Consider the following 24224-nt stretch of genomic DNA (forward strand, 5'->3'; position numbering starts at 1 on the left):
CCCATGACCAGAACGCCTCAGCATACTCTGATGGATAGCACTCTTCAGTGCAGACCTAAAATTGTAGTGTCTTTCTTTTCCTTAAGTTTTTGGAATAACAATATGTCACATTGGCTGAGATCTAGAGAATACGGGGCATGTCTAAGTCCTGTAAATGTTCCTTTCTTCAACATTTCCTTTACATGTCTATGCTTATTTGCAGCCGCGTTATTATGTACATGAAAACCAGTCGGGGAACCTATATGAGGAAATGATGCACCAAGCTGACAGAAATATTTCTTAGATTAATTTCTTTTGTTAGAACTCTATAAACTTTTGTGGTGATGAAATGTTTTTGGTGTCAGTACAGATTTCATACGAACAGTTCGACTTCAACTGTCCCTTTCCACCTTTAAAAGACTAGTCTTTTATATGAAAAGCAAATCGTCATGATGTGTTTTCAGTGATTTTTGTGTTTTAGAGCGCAGTTTTCACCCCCCCCCCCCATTTTCATTTTCTTAACAAATATCACTTTCAAATAGTTTTCAGCTCAGTGAAATGACCATGCTTACTTTAAAAGTGAATTTCTTTGCAAAGAGGTAGAAAATAAAGCATGCAGTTTTGGGGTATTAAGAGTCTTAAAATCGAACTTTTCGACTGTAAAATATGAGATTAATCGCTTAACTCTTCTTCATTCCTAAAAAGAGAGTAATAGACGGTGCGCAGATTTTCACTCAACAGATTAACACGAGATTTCAACAGACACCTTATACCTTTATCCATTCTGACAGACTCAAGAGGTTCTCTTTGAAATTCGACCATATGTAAAAGATGAAGATAACGTACAGTGATCAATCTCATAAATCCCGTGAAAAATACGAATAGTGAACAGGACAAAAACACGGAGCCCCTGTATTTATCAATTTTAGATATTTTCAATGAAATGTGAAGATCGAACAGTAATCATACTCAAAAGTCCAATCAAACAATACAAACCTGGAGCAGTGCAAATACAATACGCATCTCTGAACACAAAGTCTGATCAAATAATACAAACCTGGAGCAGTGCAAATACAATACGCATCTCTGAACACAAAGTCTGATCAAATAATACAAACTTGGAGCAGTGCAAATACAATACGCATCTCTGAACACAAAGTCTGATCAAATAATACAAACCTGGAGCAGTGCAAATACAATACGCATCTCTGAACACAAAGTCTGATCAAATAATACCAACCTGGAGCAGTGCAAATACAATACGCATCTCTGAACACAAAGGTGGAATCAGGTGCCATAGAGGAACGAGCATCCTCTGTCGAACCGTCATACATGCCGTATACCCCTTGTCATCATCGGGTACACGTAAAAATCCGTAAAAAAATTAAGTGTGAAAATAATGGCCAAACAATTCGTATCTAGTACGTCAGTCAACATTCCATTTAATTATAGATTTTATTTGCAAACAAGGTCATTGTATCGACCATGAAATTTGCGGAATGTGGCTTTAAACTGGGTTGTTGATATTCTTCTATCTTACTCTTGCTTCCAGGATCAACTTCGATACATAAACCCCATAAGCAGGTGATAATGCTTTATTGCTACATAAATAAGGGAAGTTGATGATAGAAAAGTTCAAGACGTCCCGTTTATTATAAGGTTAGTCGTTAGCTTGCCATCAGTTTCTTTCTCTAGCAAAACATACAAATATGACACAAATAAATCAGACTCTGTGTTATCTTTTAAGTCAGGGATATATTGAAGCAGTGTAGGAATGAAAATGACTATTGTTTATTGATAAAACGTCGTTGATATATCTTAATGTCGAATTGAAGGCCACAGCGAGACTTCTTCTTTTCATGTAGAAATTTATGAATAAATTATGCTTCATAAGAATACAAAAAAATGTTTGCTAATAATGGACACAATTAGTACCCATGGGAAGATTGTTGGAAAACCAGGTCTCCAAATGTCGTTTACTAATTATTGAATTATTAGAAATTCAAATAATGAGTGCACGACAATTAATTGTCCTGTACTCATTATTTGAATTTCTAATAATTTAATAATTAGTAAACGACAATATTATCAATAAGAAACTAGAGCATATTTTAAACATCGACCTCGGAGTACTTTAGTGTGTAATCAGAATGTTTTTTTTTTAAACAAAATTAGTTTTCAGATGACAAATGACAAGGTGTGCTTATTTAGTGTTCCTTTTGTATTGAAGAAGCAGTTGCCTATGATGTCAAAAAGCCCTTGTACTCAATATATATATATAGGTATAAAGTGTTGATATGTCATACATTTTGATGCTGTTGATTCGGTAAAATTTTGTGATTTCAAATATTCTAAAAGCCCCATGGAGTTTTGAAGTATCCACATTTGATTAACACCACTTCTCGAATATGTTTTTGTACAGTACTCTTGAAGTTTCTCCTTCTCTGTTGTTAATATTTTCAAGATAGGTAAAGAAAGAGGCTTGGTAGGGCAGGTTTTGATGAATTTTGGAATCCAGTATAGGTTTGGTAATTCGAATTTCAATTAGATTGTTGGGAATATTAAGAATATTTAAGGACTAATGACCCTCTGCTCTAAATTTCACTTTTTTTTTTAAACTTCCCAACATTGATTTTCATCAAGAGCTATAGCCCCAAATTCAAATGAAATATAGTTTGAGGTATGAAGCGCTGCTTATTTTTTCAGAAATTATTTTTATGTCAGATCATGATATGAAGAAAATTTAACACAGACAATAGGGAGAGTAATATTTATCGTCACAACATAAAATTGAAAATATGAGGTGTATATGAAAATAATATTTAGTGCCATGCCTATTAGATTCATATTAGAAAACATAATAAAGCACTGCTTTCTAATTCAGAATATCACAAAATTAGATGTTCTTGTAAGAAAAGAATACGTCCATTAGCAAGAGTTATCTTTCTTATAAATATTTTTTACAATGGAAAAAATGCAATACTAATAAAAATTCTGCATATAGTACTTCATACATTAAAGCATTTTTAAAATGGTCCATTAAAAGATACAACTTATTCAATTTGTAAGGGTTTAAAATCTGGATATGACTTTTGTCATATAATAAAACAAATTGAAAAGTATAGGCAAAAGGAAAAAGAAGTTATGTTTCCATCATATGGCAGGTTCGATCCAATTGACTACTCAAAGATGTCGATTATTAAACTCTGATAAAATAAACTATAAGTAATTTTAGGATTTTTACTTAAAAAGTAATCTCTCTTATCAGAGGGTCGGGCCCCTTAAAGTGACATATGATTTAGGGTACTATGAGTATAAGTTGGATTACCACTTATAGAATTAAATCCGAGTTCATCTAAAATACAAATTATGAGCGTTACAGACAAAGACTGGGACCAGTACATATTGATCATATGTAATTTATCTAATTCTTAACTCACTTCTGAATTACTGAAGACAGGGGGGTAGGTGATTTTTATATTATCCTTCAATCATTTAACAAACTTCAATATCCACCTTACACTTTTAATCCATAATGACAAAGTGTCAAGGTCTTCTCCTTCATATTTGACCCATCGCCTTGCATAATCTTCGACAGGATTCATAATATATATATGAAATTTTGTCTTCAGTTAAAAGATTAGAGTTCCATAAACTTCAGCCGTTTCACAATAGGTGATCTAAGGTCCTCATTTAAATCACCAGTAGTAATGATAGTAGCACTATCGTTGCAGAGAGAAGAACGTGAACAAGTAGGAAGATTTTCCTTCAGATGTTTTATTATAATCTATTGATTGAGATGAGGAAAAATGAAGATTGATTTATTAATATCGTCTCTTAATTCACTTTTTCGCTTAAGCTTACACTCAAATTGACGAGTATAATTAAAAAAGAAAATGACCCTGCGGTATGCAAATAAGACCCTGCGGTATGCAAATAAAAGCCTGTAAATTTTTTTTTTTGCCATCACCATCAAACATCATTCATAGCATTTTCGTAAATATCGGATGGACACTCAAGTGGTAGCTTTACTTCACCGATGCCTTCCCAAAAAAGTTTTTTCCTCTCTTATTATCTCTCCAAGAAAAGTATTCATCTGATATGTTGATTGATTGATTGATTATTGCTTAACGCCGAGTCGGCTATATTTCAGCCATATTTCGGAGGATCGATACTTTGAAGATCGATTTGTATCTAATGAAAAAATATGAAACTGTGTATCTATATCTAAAATTTCATCAAACTTCCGATACAGAAAAACAATACAGATGTTTCTGAAATATATAATATACAATATATCATATAAAAATGGATATGGACAGAATTTTCTACCCTGGAAAAGACTTAACGTCTTGATTAACCTTGTCTGTATTTTTGCTTAATAGCTACATGTATTTGTACATCATTTAAGTTAATTAATTTTGTACAAGATTTAACTCAATAACTATTTGTAAATCATTTTAGTTAATTAATTCTGTATAAGATGTAACACATTAGGTCATATGATGTATCTGAACACACTTTACAAAATGAAATTATGTTTCAAAGTACGTTTTTTTTTCTAATAGAAAAACGTGCAATTTGCGATTTTTCTATAAAGGAAAACGATGCCTTAGCTTCGTTTTAAATTATTCAAATCCAACTATTGCCTGACTTAAAAAAAAATGATAGATGGCTAATTGTTGATAACATAATTGCTGACCGTGAAGATACAGATCGATGTATTTACTACAAGTAAATATATACTTTTGTTCTTAGGTTTAGTACAAGTAAATATTTAGTTGATTACTTAAGTTTTCATTTCACATTTTCGGTAGTAATTATTACACATTTGTGAATTTTACCCCTCTTAAAGTGAAGTTTTTGTTTCACAGGCTGCAATAAGAAAAAAATCTTCATTAGTAACGTTGTAAGAAACTTAATATTGTTATATGCAGGCATAAAAGAAAGGTATTTTATCCATTTATACAAATATTATATTTTAACCCATGGACTGTTAATAGTTGATACATATAGTATTTTCGATACAAAGATAGATTTGTCCATCAACTTCTTTTGTATGATATATATATATATAGAGAGAGAGAGAGAGAGAGAGAGAGAGAGAGAGAGAGAGAGTAGACACTATGGATTGTAATTGAGACTGTACATTCAAACTTACATCTGAGTATGGTGACAATGCAGCATGAAATGTGTGACAGATGGTCTGAAAATCATAAACAATATCTCTGATATCTCACACATCTTCGTGGTTTTCTTGCTTTTTCTCTGCCTATTAAAAATGAATTTTAAAAAAAAATTAGTGTTCTGATCAAACATTAAAAAAATATTACGAACGTCTTTTTTTTCTTTTGTAGTTTTATTGTGTACATGAAAAGTACTTAACTGAAAAATACCGGGGTACGATTAACCGGTTTAAATGTCTTGCAGTTAACCTTGTAGGTAAATGGGTTGGTTGGTAGGTAAGTAGGTAGTAGGGATGTTTCCAATATATATATATATATATATATATATATATATATATATATATATATAAAGAATATTTTAGACTCTTAAGAATATCATTTGATACTGTCAAGTTAAAACTTAATTTTGATCAGATTTCCATCTGAAAATCACAACAACAAAAAATCTATTTAACATTCATACACAAAAAGAATATTTTTAATTTCAATCATGTGAATGCTTTGAAAAATGGATGCAATAAACTTTACTTTGATCACTTTCCTCAGAAACAATGTCAAGTGATTTTTTTCCCTAATTTTTCTTTTATATTCATTTATTTATTTTATTTTATTTTCAATTTTTATTTATTTACATTTATTTTTCAATTGTCCAAATTAGAGAATATTTATTGGCAATCTTACTGACTGCAGTATATTCCGTTTTTCCTCTTTTGTCATTAAAAATATAATCTTGAAGTTATATTAAATTTACATAGCTCGAATTTTATTTCTTAAGATGATAACATTTACATCTTGTACATGTATATATGTTTTCTTTAAAAACCCAATAAATATATGACCAAGTGCCATCTGAGATACTGAAGCCCCTCTATTTTCTAGAGATACATGTACAATGTATTTTTAAAGATCTAATTATTAAACAGACATTAAGTTACAAAGTATCAGTCGGTAGAGCGCTCCCTTAATTAGCAGAAGACCACTGGTTCGAATCAAGGGACTATGATTTTTTCCTTGACAAATGATCTTCAGAATGTTTAGAGTTTTTTCTGATGAGACCGTAAAACTATTCTATTCACTATTCTAAACTATTCACTGACTGACTCGAAGTTTTTACACTTCATTGGACGAGTTCTAAATTTAAATATTTTATCTTCAGCTGCTACCTATAAGTAAAAGTGGGAAAAAACTTGCTATAGTCCTTCATATACCTTACATTGTCATTAATTGTTAGGCTAATTATTGTGGTTTGTTTAATGATAAGGGATAATATTGCTAGAAGAAATTTCATAGCTTTCCTTATATAAATCTTGTGAAACACAAAGAGAAATGTGTCATAAAAGATAATATTTTAAGTCTTTTTACAGAAAATATTCCACATAACGAGAGATTCGATAAAATATATTTTATGTGATTTTTTAACGCAATTCCTTTTTTTTTTTTTTAAATCACAACTACCATTAAAGAAGAATATTAGAGTCAGGTAAAAAATTTAGGTTCAAGCAATTTGTCTTTTAACTTTTTTTTTTTAGTTACAGAGAATATTAAAATAATCCCTATGTATATATTGATTCAATTATACAGTGATTCATGTTGTCAGATATTGTAAAGAAACCATTGTTTAGCTTGTTTACGATATTAATTAAGGATGGCCTAAGGCAAATATTTCATGTCATTTCATGCACTTTGGAAGATTACGTTGTTACGCACGAACTGATTTTTGACAAAGATGGGCTTTTTAATGCAAATTGCACAATACGTCAAAAAAGTTAAAATTGCCAAGAATCGAAGGGCGTCGCTTCTCGAAATGTCCATTTCAATAACTTTTTTATGAATGAAAAAAAATCAGTCCAGAAAAGTGCTATTTTAGAAAGAAAATGTTTCCTTTCAACCTCAAGGAAAATTATCGTTTGTCTTTTCATTAAAAAAATAAGCCTCATAATAAAGTACCCTGAACGTTTGAAAATATTATTTTTAAAAATATATGATATCATACATTATGTTTCATCATTTTAACGTATTTCTTCTATAATCTTATGTTTTTGTTATCGCTGGACAAATTTGTCTACAAAGAGTTTATAACTAATGAAATATATCTATAATAATTACTGCATACTCATGCTGTCATATGTGTAGTCACACAATTATTTTCATTAGCTATGCAAATAAACTTGCGAAATCCTTCATTTCTTTGTCCAGTTTTTTTTTTTTAATGTTTATTTAATTTTTTTTTTCATAATTCAAAATTCATTTTTTTTTTCTAAATCCTCTTTTAGCTGAGTAATGTTGATATTTCAGATAGCTCATCATAGTTGAATTCTACATGGGATAAATATAGATACTATAAAACTCAAATACTTGTCAGAAACCATGCAAAAACGTCCGAAGTGGTTGATCAAAATAAAACGGACAAATATAAGAATAGCTAACAAATCTAGTTCATGAGGCAATAATTTGCATAAAGTAGTATTATAGTAAGTAATTTCATTCATAAATAAGCATGTTACCATGGCGACTTGTCAGGGGGTAGCCACTTCCCAGAATGATTAGGCAATGAACCGCGATATGTTTGATTGGTAGGGACGTCTTGCGTGTGATGCTCTATTAATGATGTCCGTGTTGTCAAGACACTGACAGAAGACGTAAGAAGACAATATTGTCATTCACGTGACGAATTAGCCTTCATTTAGCAGACTAAGGACTTCCCCCCAAACCTCGCTCTGTATAAAAACATCACGTTCTATATCAATAAATATCATTTGAACTGAACATAAAAGTCGAAACACACATAAAAACTGAGGACAGAAATGTTTTAAATTTTGTTTTTGGATTACGTACTATTCAATTAAACAAAGTAAGTATTTTTATAGTGTATTCATTTTGGAGGGTTTGTGCCCAACTCAGCTTAAAATAAATTATGTTATGAGACTTTAAAATAAATTATGAGATCGACTACCCCTGTATTCTCATTTTTTATTTGTTTTACTTGTAGAAACAGGATGGCAGTTACAAAGTGTTTTATAAGTGTTTTGTTCCTCGGACTTTTACCTGTCACACTAGCTATGTTAGAAACCTTGGATTACCCGCTTCCTTATGCTCAGTGTCTTTATAAAATGTGGAAAAAGTCTCATGGAATACATAAAGAAGTGGCACTTAGTATATATCACCAGTGTTACTCCAACTACCGATGGAAGACGTCACAATTAAGAAACTTTGCCGCAAAGAACGTGACAGCGGCTACTATTACGTATACGGGTAATCTAATCACTAGTGCTTTAAATAGAATCGAACACAGCCAAAGAATGAGACGACAAGGCTTAGATACACGGAGAGTCCGCAAAGAGTATCGAGTAATGACAGATGATGAACGCACCAGGTACCATGACGTCATCAACAGACTTAAGTACGAGGAAAAGGTTCGTATGAAAAAAATTCTGTATCAGGGAAATAATATACATGTACTTTACATCTCGTAGTGAAGAATTCTTATGAACTATTATATAAATATGATTCAAAGTAAATACAGCATTTAAGCTGGATATATGCACTGATCCAAATTCATTGACGAGATAAGAGTCATAGTTTCATATCTAATATCATAAGATGTAAAAGGTGAAGAGAACTAAGAGAATAACGTCATGTCATCAAAATTAGTGGTTCTTTAGAAATTTTTCGTATTCATGATTTTTCATTTACCCTTAGATATGTAAAGGTATAATCTTAAAATGCTTTTTGAAATCCTATATTTTGAAACATACGAGTACTCTTTACTGAATGTTCTTTATGAAAATCAATGTTTAGATCGATGGAGAGTCCAAATACGATGTGCTGGCCTCTTTCCATTCTGGTGCCACGCAATACACAGCTCATGGCGGATGTAATTTCTTGGGATTTCACCGTTTATACATTCTAATGTAAGTCTGACAATCTATCAGCAAGATAGAAGAAAAGACACAATGTTGACCATGCGTGTCGCCATCACAGTGTAAAGTGCGTCATGATTTACGCAAGCAAAAAAAACCACAGCCCTCAATACACATATCAATCTATTTTAAGGGACTTCCTATAAAGGACACAAACTTACCTTCGTGTACCATTCACTCTTAATTGATTTTTTTTTGTATAAACACATTCTAAGACTTTGACTTCATGGCATTTTATGAATCATTTTAATAAATTTTGATACGTTTCTATTTTTTTATTAAAAAAAAAAAGCTTGAAAAATTGGATTGAAAAATGTATAAATCTTATTTTTAAAAATTGATTTTAAATAGGTACGAAGAAGCTCTTATGCAGGTGGATCCTGACGTAACACTACCTTACCTCGATTCCACCATGGATTATAACATGGGACTGGAAAACAGTGCTAACTCGATGATATGGCATGACGACTTCTTTGGTACGAAAGAGGGATTCGTCACTTCCGGGCCATTTGCAAACTGGAATACAACGATTGGACAGCTCTTCAGAAATGTTGGAATTTCTGGTAGACCAATGAATGATGACGAGATAAAGAACATCACATCGTGTACGAGAATGCATGAAGTATGCGGGGATGACGCTACGACTTTTAACGATATAGAATTCATACATGGCCCCTTTCATTTGTTCATTGACGGAAATATGGGTATCATAGAAGTGGCCTCTGAGGAGCCTGCTTTCTGGATGCACCACGCTTTTGTTGATTATGTGTGGGAAATGCAAAGAGAGAACGCTAAGGCGAGTGGAGTCGACATCGAGAATGATTATCCCGAGTTGTTTGGCGACGTCTATCATGGTCCAGAAGAGCCTATGGGTGACATGATGGAGGGTCTCAGCGTTCGTGACGGTTTGAGTGAGGTTTACACAAAAGACATCTACAAATACGCTCCACGACCAACCTGCTCTGCTGAGAAACCTGATTGTGGTTCCCCTTATCTCTTATGTGTTCAGAATGATAAAGCCGAGTATAAATGTCGTTCAATGAGTATAGAAGAATATGAGGAATTTAAAGCAAGTGGTGGTGGGCACACAGGCATCACCACAACTACAACCACAACAACGACCACTACCACAAGTACAACTCCACAGCCAACCACAACACCTAAAGTCTGCCCCACCCTTGGGCCACCATACCCCCCTCCACCAAAGAATAAGAAAGGAGATCTTCATAAACCTATCCAGAATTCCTTCTGTGTCAACGGTAAAAAGAATATTAATGAATGGATTTACATCCCTGTCAGAGTCACAATTCGTAGACCGACAGATTTTGGGAACTATGGATCATATCCTGTTGTTAACGGAAAAGCAATGACAAACACAGACATTTACTCGTCAAAAGGGTATAGCAATTTGAACAGATACATGCGCAATGGAAGAAAACCTGCAGACTATGGAAGCTGTAAAAGTACATATAGTGGAGCCGGAGAGATCTATATTCAAACAGATGGTCTTAACTACGACGGAACGTACAAGGAATTCGCTATTGTAGATCATAGGTTGGCAGTGTCAGTTTCAATTGCATACGTTGCTATCAAAAATCCCGGATCAGGACAGTCCGACGTTCTGATTTCAGCTTATGATTCATGTGGACGAGTTTGTCGTCCATCTTGTCTTGTTCCTGGTACTACAAATCTTTATCGACCATGTGCAGGTGCTCTTCGTGTAAACACAAAACAGCCTCTAATGTTTGGGAACAGTTTTGGTGATTCAGTTCTTGGAGTCTGGGACTTTAACACAGAAAGGTCTTGTCCTCAGTTTAACATCAACCAAATTTATGTATCATTTTACTGTGACTATAGTGACCGCTGGCCTTGGCAAACAGCACTCAATCAGCCAGGTGTTAAGGGTCCAGAAAAGCCCCCAGCTGGAGTAAAGGTCAGCCGAAAGTCAATGAAACCAAGTCCACTACAAAGTGTCAGTGCTCCTCAGCTGATGCTGAAGGCTCCAGTCAATGCCCCATTGACCACCACAGAAGCTATCCCAGCAAGTCCACTAAAGAGTAAGTCTACTTCATCATTTCGTTCATATTAGAAAATCCTGTATAGCTTTATCATTCATTACAATATTTTGAAACTTGGCAATATGATTAGTGTGAACTTTCTCATTTTGAATATTTTTTTTTTATTTTTTAGAATGTCCATTGCCTAATAAAGGATGTACAATACTAAAGGCAGACTGCGATGCTGCGTGTGACGCGGGAAAGTATTATCAGTGTGTGGACTCGTGTGATCGGTTTGCAAGATGCTGGGCAGGGTTTTACTTTGTCCAGCAATGCTACAAGGCTCATTTTGATCCCAAAGAAGGCAAATGTAAACTGGGCAAAGGTCACTGTACGGATCAAGAATGGAATCCCGGAAAAAGACAGATGGGTCGAAGGAAGTTCGGCGGTGTACGCGGGTTTGGGATTGGTAAATAAAATATTTACTGCATCCCTAGTTCATGGAAAATACCAAAAACTACTAATGAATTTTAAATAAAAATCTTGAGGTTTGCAAAAGAAAATAAATTTTATTTTAGGAAAATTCAATTTCCATTTCGATTTTCTTTTGCAAATAACAAGTCAAGAAAATCCAGTAGATATATAAACAACTCGAGAGATCTCTAATTGTAACGGAAAGTGCAATGATTTTTCTAAGGGAAAAAAATCATTTACAAAGTGCAATATTTTGTTTTTCGTATGTGCCATATTTATTTTTGCATTATGTCTCTAAATGAAACCACGACAAGTCCCAAACAATATTGACAATATCAATATTCATGCAGAGTCTACAAATCGTCTTGATGGCTGTTGTTTATATATTAATGTTCTGGAATCATGATTAGATTTGTAGAATAAAGCATCAATCAAATCCCTCCGCAAGCATGTGCCAAATTTGTCTTTTTGTCGTCAATATATGCAGTGTGGTTTGGGTCTGGTTTCAATTTGTCTTCATATACTTTCCTCGGCTCTTGGTAGAGAGATCCGTGGAAAAATCTGTGATTGAATGGACAGAATAGTGCTACTTCATCCATTTTGTAATTTATTTATATTCATTTATGTAATTTAATCACATTTTGACTTGTTTTATACATATTTTAAATGTGTCTTTTGAAAATAAAAAGATATTTATTATTATTTATATTCTTTGTCTTTTAATAATTTATCTTACATTACAATTTTTCCCTGGATTTTCTCTATTTTATTTGGTTCCTATGCATGGATTTGGGAATATCTGAACATATAGAAAAAATTCTTCTTTACTTTTATTTACTAACTTGGAATTATTGATCATTACCTGACGTTTGATGCAGAGTTGATTAAATCTAGACACATCTGCATGACTGTGCATTGCTCACAGTCTTTAAGGAAGAGAGTATACATTACATCGCACTTTTTAAAAATATTTGGATTTTTATGTCTTTGATAACATTTCTTTTAAATTTAAATGTATATCCTGGAATAAGGTGACATGAGTATTAACAGTCACTATGAATGATCGGTCCTGCCCTGATCAACAGATCTGCATTGGGCTAACGTTGCTCTTTTTACTACAAATAACGGTAAGGAACAGTTTACTTCTATCAATCGGTTGTGTCTCCTTGACCTTAATTTTCCAAGTCCGAAGTCTGGTCATCATGATTTTTTTTTTCTTTTATTGAAGTTTGCAACTTTGGGAAAAAGTATTAGATTAAAATAGCACTCGATTAATCATGAATATTAATTAAAAAAAATGTCTGTTATAATTTGCCAAAAATGAAGAATCTTTGTTAAAATTATATGAATTTATAAACCTCAAATGATAAAATATGTAAATAGAAAATGTAAAAAAGAAGGAAAAAAAGTTTGATAATTTATACCTATCAGTCTCGTTTTTTTTCGAGATATACGGTTACGATATACAATACAAATTTGAACATATAGAATTTTTATTCGTAATTCAAAGTTTGGGTGGGATAGAGGAAGATGGGTAAATCAACAAAGAACAAAGAAATTTCAATTTAATGTACAATAATTCAAACTCTCTCACATTTAATAGACATGCTGGAGTGTATAAAATGTATCAATATCTAGATAGGTACATTTTATCAATTTAAAGTATATAACCAAAAGTGATGGTGTTCTTTGGTATAATTCTAACCATTCATTTCTAGAAATCGTACAAAAGTTGATGCTAAACTATTTTTTCTAATGCATTAATTAACTTTTTTAAGTAACAATCTACGTATTAAAACGTACACCAAAGTTAAATAACTATTTTGCAAGATTTATGAAGAGAGATTGGGCATTGCATAATTAGTCCCCAACTTCACGTGCATGAAAAGTTACGGATTCTTATATTGAATAATGCATCTTGATACATCATTTAAGCGTAACTTATTTATCTTAAAATTAAAAGAGATTGGATACTAAAGATGTTGTTTTTAAAGGTACAATAAGTAACCATAATTTATCTAGCCTCATGACAATGCATTAACGAGGGAAATAAATAATTCTAGAATAATTGAGCTGTAAAAGTACCACTTGATAATACTGAATCAGCAAAAAAAATTAAGCACAAAAATTTAATGTTTTTTATTATGCAATGCAATCCACATATTTCTCTCTACAAAACTTGCTCCTGTTTGGTTTCTTTACTACATCTTTCATTTAGAGAGTTGAAATCTTAAATTATTCACTTTTCTTCATGTACTAACACACGTTTAAACTTATTTGCATTGTATGACAACCTACCCCTAGCTACAAGAGTCATTCCTTAATTTTTAAAAGACGACCTATTTTGATTTCTGCTTCGATTTTAAAAATAAAGGATTGATCGCTAATACGGAAAATTAATATTGTTCAATGGGTATGTTTTATTGGAAATGATGAATATTTAATTGTTGCGTGTCATCCGTAAGTTGACGATACATGTACAAGGATATCAACAACTTCATTTAAAGTCAAAATTTCGCAAATTCTATGGTCGATACAATGACCTTGTTAGCATATACAGTCTATCGTGAAGTTGAATGTTGTCTGATATCTATCATACGAATTGTTGGGCCATTATTTTCACACTGAATGGACCATAGATTTTCCCGTTTACCCGATCATGACAACGAGCACAAGGCAGTGTGACTGTTTAGATGGGAATGCTAACTCCTGACGGCAAATGATCCCATCTCTATTTTCAGGATCCGCGTTTGCCCAGCACCCAAATTCTATTTTTTGATTGGACTTTTGAGCACCGTTGTTGTTTGTTGTCTTTATACATCATTATTTTAAAATTCTATACAAAAACAAGGAGAAATTAAATCCCCCAAAATCCCTGCAGATTTTCTGCGTACGTTGTTGTATTATCAAATAGTTGGAAATCCACAGGAAAAGCCCCCCCTTCACCTGATGCCTCAGGTATATATCAATATAATATTATACTAGACTCTGACCCGTGCGTGCACGGGTTGACATTGTTATGAATGCATCCATGTGCATATCGGACATTTACAAAATAGATACATCGACACATTCATATTGTAAGGTATTTTTTAAATAAACAATGAATGTGAATATAATTCTGGGGGTTTTTTTTGGTGTTTGTTTTGTTTTGCTTTTTTTTAATTGTTGCGTAACGGCGTAGCGCAGAATGGGTTTGACCACCAGTTAGCTATAAATCAAGTCTTGAGTTCGAATCACGCCGGAGCTTACATAAGTTTTACCCTTCCAAACAAATTAAATAAAAGAAATTATGGATGTTCATTGAAAATATGACAACAGCAAAGAGTTGAGCACACTGCTGATACATATCAAGCAAAGTAATGAAATGAAGAAATGTGCTAAGCTGGTATTTTTACACAATCAGTTATTAAAGTAAAGGTGTAAAAATTTTTGTAACAATTTTAACACTGCAGGTCTCAACTTGTTCAAAATAAAAGAGTTAAGCACGGCTAATACATATACTTTATATATACACAGGTAATAGACAGGTATATAATCTGTAAAAGACTGTCTGTTTTGATAAAAATTAATGTAATATCCTTGAATTAGTACATAGAAAAAGTAATAAAAATTGAAGCTTAATTGAGAAAAAATAAAAACAAATTAGTAATCTTCAAGTACCAATGATGTTTAAAATATATAAAACAGAAGACAGTATTCTTCCGATTTATCGGTATTAAAGGCCAAAAATTCGAGTCTATAATTTTTATATAGTAGTTATCATTGTAATTTTTGGCGGAAAAAGAATGCCTACTTCACTAAGATGTGATTCTAACTGGAGTTGTAACCCCCCCCTTTCAGTTCCCCTCAAAAAAGTATAAAAGAAAGGAGGGATAAAATAAATCGGGTAGTTACATTAATGTTGCTCCTACGATCATGAGCTTTTTGCCTCCGTTGAGATGGCCAGAGATATAAACAACATATAATAAATGTGTCTCCGAGATGGCGAATGATTACCCACGTGGCCACAATATCACATTGGAAATTTGCTATATATTCTGTTCATATCAGGGATGGGGTAATTGAAAAAAGTAATTGTAATTAACTGTAATTAATTACATTTTTTGAAGTAATTGGAAGTAATTTGTAATTGAACATTTTTTCAATTACTTGTAATTGTAATTTAATTAATTACACTGACAAAAATACTGTGTAATTTCAATTACTTTTTCAATTACATTCAATTTCTTTATATAATACACATTCATGATATATTCATGATTTATTGTCACCACTACCTCCCCATTTTACTGTTTTTTTTTTAAATTGTTGAACATATCCTAAATCTTTCAATTAAACAAAATCTTAAGATAATGTTTACAAACAAATAATTAAATGATTGGCTTGATAATAATAATCTAGTTTCATTCTAATCATTATGTAAATTTTGAATTTTTTGATTTATGTTTATAAATCTGAATTTTGAACCACCCTTCTTAGGTCTATTCAGCTATGAAACACACATTTATTATATTTCAACCTTTGTTGTTTGATCAATAATAAAGAAAATAAGTTGTGTGTCATTAATTAAGTTCTTTCTTGTTGGGAAGAGATAATTGCCCTCCAGATCACAGCTGTAAATTGCAATCAAAACAAATCAACCCCTCTTAAGAGATATTCATTCCATGATTTAGAAGACAAGGCCAATGGAGATAATTATTTCAATTAGAAATGCTCCGCTAGCTTTAGAAAAGAAAAACTTTCGATTTGATAATTATTTCAACATCTAAACAGATTTTTATGAATGAATTTCCTATCTGTACAAGTATTATTAGTGTTAAATCCAGACCCTAAAAAGGGCATGGTAATCCAATTATCAAAAGGGCACTTTATGCCGCGACAAGTTTTCATGAGGGCACTTTTTTAACGATAAATATTTTCTTTATCATGTTTATGTACTTAAATTACTATTTAATACTGAAATCTTTAGTTATACAAGTATCTAAAAGAGAAATTTATAAATCTGTCAGCTTAATTCATTTAATACACACTGAGAGGGCAATTATTGCCAAAATTCATATTCAAATTTTTTAATCAAGAAATTAATATGGTTATCAAGGTTATGCTTAAAAAGTAATAGGTGTGAATCTTTTTGTCACTTGCTCAAAAATTATTTTAGTTTGGGGTATGAATTTTTTTTCCTTACTTTAATATTGTTATTTGTGTATGAGGTAAATAACAGAACAAAATTGCAAAAGGGGGGGGGGAGGACTACTTGGATAATGAATGTAGTGGGCATTCTCTTTATTTTGAAAATAATCTACCAACAAAATCAAGTGAAACTGAACATACCAAAAAATTAAACTTGAAATAATATATAAATTGGTTAAAACTTTTTTTCTGGCTTAGAAACATTGATTCTCTGGGTGTCAACTCAAAAAGTTAGAACACAGAATCACTGAACATGTTGATAGAAACTAACTTCATACTTTGATGTTTCCTAGCCCATTTCACACATATAATATTCAGTTTTTTTGGTACTGTACATTGTAAGTTGTCTTAATTCATCAGCAGTTTTATTTTTCACATTTCTTCATCAACTCTGTTTTTTCTACTTTCAATTTAAAAAAAAACGATCCTGATTTACAATGTGTAACATTTTAATTTACAAATTAATCTATCTGTGACATTGGGCTAATTCTTGCATAATCAATGCAATCAAATGATATTTTCTCGTGTTATCTCTTATACCCTGACAGCCTGAGGCATGTTACATGGCCAGGTGGCTGTGTGCGTTCAAGCGAGAAGTGATTTCCTGTCCTGAATTCACACCTTTGCGTGCATTAAGTAAACAAAGGGGCTAATCAGCATGTACTGAATAAACAAAGGCGCTAGTCCATCTTGCCTCTGCTAGGCATATTTATTAATATAAATAGGATGTTCAGGTTACCTTTTAAGGAAATACATGTATTTAATTTGAGGGGTTACAGTTGCGACTCATTTTACTCTATTAAAATACCCACTTTTAATCAAATATCATAAGCCATGCAATTTGTGTACATGTAGGTTTTGTGTGGTGGAAACTGCATCAAACTGATCTGGGATAGTTCTTTAAGAGATTCTTTAATGTTTTGTAAATAAATATATAATTAAATTAAACCACAATGATACATAATGCCTATAGCATATTATTTCTTGTACTGTTGTGCAGTGGCTAGGCTTATATACAAATAAATGACGTTCTGTATATTCATAGACAAGGATTATAACAGTTTTCAAAAAAAAAAAAATGTAATTTGTAATTTAATTAATTACTTTTGCAAAGTAATTGTAATTTAATTAATTACACGTCTTAGAAAGCCTGTAATTTAATTGTAATTTAATTGAAGAAAAAGTCAAACTAATTGTAATTTAATTAATTACTTTTTAAAGTAATTGACCCCATCCCTGGTTCATATATATTACTGATTTCTTATTAGAGAAATTATACAATAACAAATATATATCTACTTCGTATTTACTTTTGTCTTCTCAGATTTGAACACACTCTCCACCAACGGCTCATACATTCGCGTATGAGAGAGAAACGAACGACAACTCTGCAAGGGAGATTGATTTGAACACCGTGATTTAGCGTGAATGTAATGCGCACGCGCAAGATTGTAAAATCCAAAAAATCCAGATGATTTCCGGAATTTTTTGAGGAATTTTCGTTGATTATTAATTAGCGAAGCTTAATTGAGAAAAAATAAAAACAAATTGGTAATCTTCAAGTACCAATGATGTTTAAAATATATCAAACAAAAGACAGTACTCTTCCGATTTATCGGTATTAAAGGCCAAAAATTCGAGTCTATTATTTTAATATAGTAGTATAGATATAAAGATCGTTTGAAAGGAAATCTGAAGCCTGCACAGACTGCTTTACAAATTTCTATAACTTAATTTTTGAGTATCCTATGACATTTAGCTACAAATGAAAGTTATTCTAGTGCATTCTTATCTTTGATTTTTAAAATATTACATTTAACAAGCAAACACTTGATAAAAATTTTTGGAAAAAAAATATTTGCTGATATTTTTTTACGAGTAAAAATACATAATGAAATTTTTCACCTTCTTAAAGTAATCCGGGAAATAATGATGCATAAAAAATACATTATTAACACAGGAAAAAAATAAAACGTATACTGATATTTATAGAATATATTGGTTAAGTAAAGACTACGTAGCATTGGTTAAGTAAAGACTACGTAGCAGCAGTCCAGATAACAATTGATATCAAAATTCTCCACTCTCTACAGAACTGTAACAGCAGGCTTCAGGATCATGAAACAGACTTAGACTTAAGTCAAAATTTCAAATGCCTGTAAAATGTTTATTGATTATTTATTGAATCTCTAAATTTAAAGGTAACGAGGCTTTTCTAAAGCAATATTAAAAAATATTTCAGTTTTGGTCTACTTTAATGCTACAATATTTTAGTACAACATAAAGATTTCGACTTAAGCTTAAGATCTTTCATGATCCCGGGGCCAGGTGTTGTTTGAGACTATTGAAGTACAGTGTAAACTTGATGTGGAATACACATGTAATACTAATATGGGGCGATTTTCGTATTGTTACAATAAATAGTAATTGTGAAGATTTTAATGATATGTATAAGATATTACTAGGTATACATATTAATGATAAAAAATATATTTATGTATAGTTGACACTGTCTTCGTCAGAAGTATTTTTCACGCTATGACGCTGTACGGTACTATAAATAGTGACGGTAAATGACAAAATATTTATAGTTTTTGTTCTTTGTTAGGTGTCTGGTACTATGACGTCAACAACAAGCTTGACCTACTTATAATTACTTTGGGTTTCAAGAAAATGTCGTTACCTGGTCAATCAAACCGGATGTGAAGTGCATCTACATTATTATTGCAAGATAATTAATCAAAGTGGGTTTTTTTCTTAATACAAATGATGCTATGCAAATAAACTGCAACTCTGAAGAAAAGTTTTGTATATTGAATCCCCTCTATTATACGCGCTATTTAAAACTCTTTATTAATTAATTAATGTTAATTTAATTTTTGATACATATATAGTATGTAATTGACGGTATATTAAAAGAGCAGCGGATTGTCATTGGAGATTTGCTTAGTTTTGAGATTGATTACAAATGTAAGAAGTAAATCATTATTCGAACTTAACTTTAACATTTAACTGTAATGCACAAAAGTTTAGAAAGCATTAAGCTTTTTTTTCCAAATTTGTTTAAAGACCATCTAAAAATACAAGTTTGATACACCATGAAATGAAAAATAATTCCATATAAATGATGAGTAATCATTTATTTCCTATATTTCAACCTGGAAAAAAAATACAATTACACAATGCATTTAAAAAAGAAAGTAAAAAGTTGTTTGGGAAAAAATGTAAAACAAAAGAATAAATAATTCATCACTTCTTTATAATCTAATTTTACGGTATTTGCGTAGTTCAAAGGTAATATTTATAAAACAGGTGAGAAAATCAATCACTGACAAAATGATCGGCTCATCGAACAAGTGTCATCGATGTCGCACACTCTGATACGAGCATTCACAATCTTCAAATAAAATCCATAGATGTCAGTGGACGACAAGATGTGACGTCACAGAAAATCGTGGTTATTTCCTCGTGAAACCGAGTATAAGAATAGACAGCCGCAAAAAAGACGCGATCAGAGACAAGAGACCTAGCAAGTTCAAACAACTGGAACAACATTGTCAAAAGTGCATTTAAAAGGTACAGTTTTAAAATTTTCAAAAAAGTTTTTGTATTGTTCATAAAAATATAATCTTGAAAGCATTAAATTAATCAATTAAATTTATGTAAGTGTTTAATACCTCATATATTTCTTTTCAGATGGGCTGCATCACATTTTGCCTATTGGCATTATGCATCCTGTTTATACAGACAAAGGGTCTCCTACGATCTAGAGATCTCCCAAATGAGATGGCAAAATGCTTAAACAAGTTTTACAAATCGTGTACTATCGAGGATGAGGTTGGCCTCTCTATTCTGCATAACTGTATTCAGGAATATAAGTGGAAGCCGAATCCAGAGCGACAATATCCGGTGAAGCGGCTCAGTCCAGGCGCTATAGCCTACGGCGAGAGGCTGGCAAGAAGAGTACAGTCTCTAAGTTCTGGTCGGGGTAAGAGACAGGCGGGGCGCAGAAGAAAAGAATACCGGATGTTGAACGATAATGAGAGAAACAGGTACCATAACGCCGTTAGGAGACTCAAAGAAAGCCAGGTGAGTTTATGTACCAGTATTCATTGCACTCAGAAACGTCTGATATTAAAAGACTAAAGGGAGAAGCTAGCATTAGATTGCAATTATTAATATGCTATGTTTATCTTAATTTTTAGAACGGAGAATCTGAGTACGATATGATTGCATCCATACACACCGGCGACATAGAACAGACAGCTCATTTTGGATGCCATTTTGCAGGGTTCCACAGGGAATATCTGAAAATGTAAGTGCACGTAACGCTAAGTGTTCATATTCTACGTATAGTAACATTTTTTTTAAATATTCAGCCGAAATTTTTAGATATATTTCAAGTCATTGTGACCTTGATTTTAGGCATTAAACATTGTAATTTATTTTTTATAATTGAATTCTTCTTATCCTTGCAATGATTTTGGACGGCATTATTTCAGCATTAATAAATTGTTGGATTTTCTCCTAGGTACGAAGAGGCCCTTCGAGAGATAGACCCCAGTGTGACCCTTCCTTACTGGGACTCCACTTTGGACCAGTATATGGATAATAGTGCGGATTCGCTTCTGTTCACAGCAGAATTCATGGGAAATGGCAATGGTGAGGTAACGTCTGGACCAGCAGCCAACTGGCAAACAGAAACTGGCCCTTTAAGAAGAAACATTGGTGTTGAGGGGGAACTTTACCTATACGAAGAAATTCAGAATATTACTACCCAAACACGGCTTAGAGATATTTGTGGCTTAACAAGAGATGTACAGAGCAATGGTCTGGAGTTTCATCATGGTGACATCCATCTGTGGGTTGGTGGCAACATGGCGGAACTAAACACTGCAGCAGACGATCCTCTTTTCTGGATGCATCACGCCAATGTGGACAGAATTTGGGAACTTCAGCGGAGTAATGCTCGCCGAGCCGGTGTTGATATTGACAACGACTATCCTACAGATCCAAACGACTTCGGAAATGAGTTCCATTCACCAGATGCGGAGTTCGGCTTATTTAGAACAGACCTTCGTGTAAGAGATGGCGTTCGAGGTCGGCTTATTAATGGAATTTATCAATACGAGCAACCCCCAACCTGTAGTGCCAGAAGAATGGACTGTGGTTCTAATAAATTACGATGCGCTCAACTTAATGGGCGATACATTTGCATATCTAAAACTCTTGAAGAATATCGAAGAGATTTGGAAGAAGAGAGAACTCCTCCCAGACCAGGTGGTAATAATGGGGGTTTTCCTAGACAACCTACCAATCCATGGTTCAATAGGCGGTGGTTTGGTAGTAATAACAGAAATCCCTCACGTCCGCAGCCACCCGTTAACCCCGGTGAACCAGAGGCAATCACCTATCCCCTGATTGACCAGTGCTCAGCATTTGAATACAAACCTATCCAAAACAGTTTCTGTGCTAATGGCCGTAAGGACGTCAAGGAATGGGTTTACCTCCCAGTTAGAGTTATTTCTCAGAGGGACCCATCATTTACCAGATATGATTCCTATCCCGTTAGAAGCGGTAATATCAGAGCTGGAAGCGACATTTACTCTCTGAATTCTTACACCAAACTGAAGTCCGCTTTGAATCCAGGTAGTCCAGATTGCTATCAGAAATGTAAATCCTCACAAACTGGAGCTGGAGAAGTATTTGTCAGAACTGACGGGATTTCTTATACCGGAACATATCAAGAATACGCCATTGTAGACCAGAGGCTTCCGGTCTCGGTTTCAGTTGCTTACGTCGCCGTGAAGAGCCCAGTCCGAGGGAAGACCAGTGCTGTTGTTTCAGCGTACGATTCCTGTGGAAGAGTTTGTCGTCCATCTTGTTTAAATCTTAGAACCAAGAAATATGAACCATGTTCCGGAGCGATAGACATTACCACACAATCGCCGCACTTATATGCCTATTCACTGGGCGATTCCATAATGAAGCTGTACGAGTTTAACGGTGCCCCTCAGTTCAACGACAATGAAATTTTCCTGTCGTTCTTTTGTGACTACAGCAATAAGTGGCCATGGCAGACGGTCATCAGACAATCCAATATTCAGCCCTCTCCTCGCTGGACCAGACCCACGTATCCTGGAATTCAAGGACCATCACTAAAAAATAATCAAGTAGCTCCTTCACAGAAAAAGTTCCATGGAAACAAACCACTTTCTGGCGTTATAAATCGTAAGTTGCAAATAATTTTGAATTATTTGTGCCGCATTTATTTTGTTAAATATGACATATTGGTATTTTTCAGAAAAGCCATACAGAAAATTATTTTTGAACGAAAATTTTAAGATATTTTATTTTTCGCTTTCAAAGTCAAGTAAATTTTATTTCTTTTCATTTTTCACAAACGTATTTGTTTCATTTCAGACTGTGACCTTGGTAACGGATGCATCATACAAAGACCCGGATCTTGTAATAGTTCGTGCTCTGAAAACCAGATTTACGAGTGCACTAATGCCTGTAATAGATTTGCGAGATGCTCCATGGGAAAATACTACGTTAACCGATGTTACGGTGGCCATTTTGATTCCGTCAGCAAAAAGTGTAGACCAGGAATGGGAAGATGTTCCATGCACGAGTATAGACTGTAAACTGTATTCCGTGAAAAATAACTCTACATGTGCCAATAATAAACTGCCTGTGATAGTATGCAATGTAGAAGATGAGTGAGTGAGTGAGAGAGAGAGAGAGAGAGAGGAAGGAGGGAGATAGAGGGAGAATTTCCCAGTATACGTGAATATACGAAGTGTAGAGATTCCCATGAGGTACATTGCGTACATGAAGAAAAAGGGATGTCTGTATTTGATTAAGTTGTAGACCCTACGAAGCTTGAAAATAGGAGAAAATGTATGGGAAAATTACATAGGACCAAAGAACAAGCAACTAGTGAAAAGCCTATCCAATTTTTAAAAAAACCTCATGATTTTTTAATTTTAATTAAGAAATGTTATAAATGGCTATTTTAAATGTTTTATCACATGTATGTGTGGAAAACCAAAGTGAAGAAAGTAATGTTATTGTACATCTGCGGTTTTTGTCCAATTTGTTTACAACACAGAAATCCATTAAAAACCAAACAATTGACACCTTTGTTACATTTTTTTTCCTTATTAATGACAGCTAATAGGGATATATATTGAACATAAGGGATTAACAACCTTCAAGGAAACAAAAAATAACAGATATTAGAGACTGAAATATTACGTCAATGGGTTTCCACATTTATCCTCGGTAAAACCGCGTGCCCTTTTCCCTCGGGCATCCTTACCTGATCGACGCGATACAACAGGTTAACTACTAGTATTCTTTTAACCACATAGTGGAAATTTTTATGTTTGACTATATATCTATAAGACGTTTCAATGTTCATTATCTCATTATATGAGATCATCTAAACCATTTATTACACGAATAGTTCA

At 33.0% G+C, this 24224-nt stretch overlaps 2 protein-coding genes across 2 annotated transcripts; both read left to right on the forward strand.

The window, feature by feature from the left end:
- Nucleotides 1-7899: 7899 nt before the first annotated feature.
- Nucleotides 7900-12264, forward strand: LOC133197768 (uncharacterized). The gene is made up of 5 exons (XM_061333972.1): nt 7900-8016; nt 8155-8578; nt 8964-9076; nt 9437-11142; nt 11276-12264. The coding sequence occupies exons 2-5, from the start codon at nt 8162-8164 to the stop codon at nt 11557-11559; spliced, it is 2520 nt and encodes an 839-aa protein (XP_061189956.1). The 5' UTR covers nt 7900-8016; nt 8155-8161; the 3' UTR covers nt 11560-12264.
- Nucleotides 12265-20237: 7973 nt separating this feature from the next.
- Nucleotides 20238-23889, forward strand: LOC133197769 (uncharacterized). Its single transcript, XM_061333973.1, has 5 exons — nt 20238-20325; nt 20446-20838; nt 20955-21064; nt 21281-22980; nt 23173-23889. Exons 2-5 carry the CDS (start codon nt 20446-20448, stop codon nt 23394-23396), a joined length of 2427 nt encoding a protein of 808 aa, XP_061189957.1. The 5' UTR covers nt 20238-20325; the 3' UTR covers nt 23397-23889.
- Nucleotides 23890-24224: the final 335 nt, after the last annotated feature.

This window comes from Saccostrea echinata, unplaced genomic scaffold, assembly GCF_033153115.1.
Source record: "Saccostrea echinata isolate AGI-Se365-2 ecotype Australia unplaced genomic scaffold, CSIRO_AGI_Sech_v1 ptg000030l, whole genome shotgun sequence".
Classification (NCBI taxonomy): domain Eukaryota; kingdom Metazoa; phylum Mollusca; class Bivalvia; order Ostreida; family Ostreidae; genus Saccostrea; species Saccostrea echinata.

Excerpts from the sequence above, each read along its gene's own strand:
- LOC133197768 (XM_061333972.1), top strand. The coding sequence starts at position 8,162 with ATGGCAGTTACAAAGTGTTTTATAAGTGTTTTGTTCCTCGGACTTTTA. Across the intron at positions 8,579-8,963 it reads GACTTAAGTACGAGGAAAAG|ATCGATGGAGAGTCCAAATA; the intron begins GTTCGTATGAAA and ends ATCAATGTTTAG. Across the intron at positions 11,143-11,275 it reads CCCAGCAAGTCCACTAAAGA|AATGTCCATTGCCTAATAAA; the intron begins GTAAGTCTACTT and ends TTTATTTTTTAG.
- LOC133197769 (XM_061333973.1), top strand. The coding sequence starts at position 20,446 with ATGGGCTGCATCACATTTTGCCTATTGGCATTATGCATCCTGTTTATA. Across the intron at positions 21,065-21,280 it reads CACAGGGAATATCTGAAAAT|GTACGAAGAGGCCCTTCGAG; the intron begins GTAAGTGCACGT and ends ATTTTCTCCTAG. Across the intron at positions 22,981-23,172 it reads ACTTTCTGGCGTTATAAATC|ACTGTGACCTTGGTAACGGA; the intron begins GTAAGTTGCAAA and ends GTTTCATTTCAG.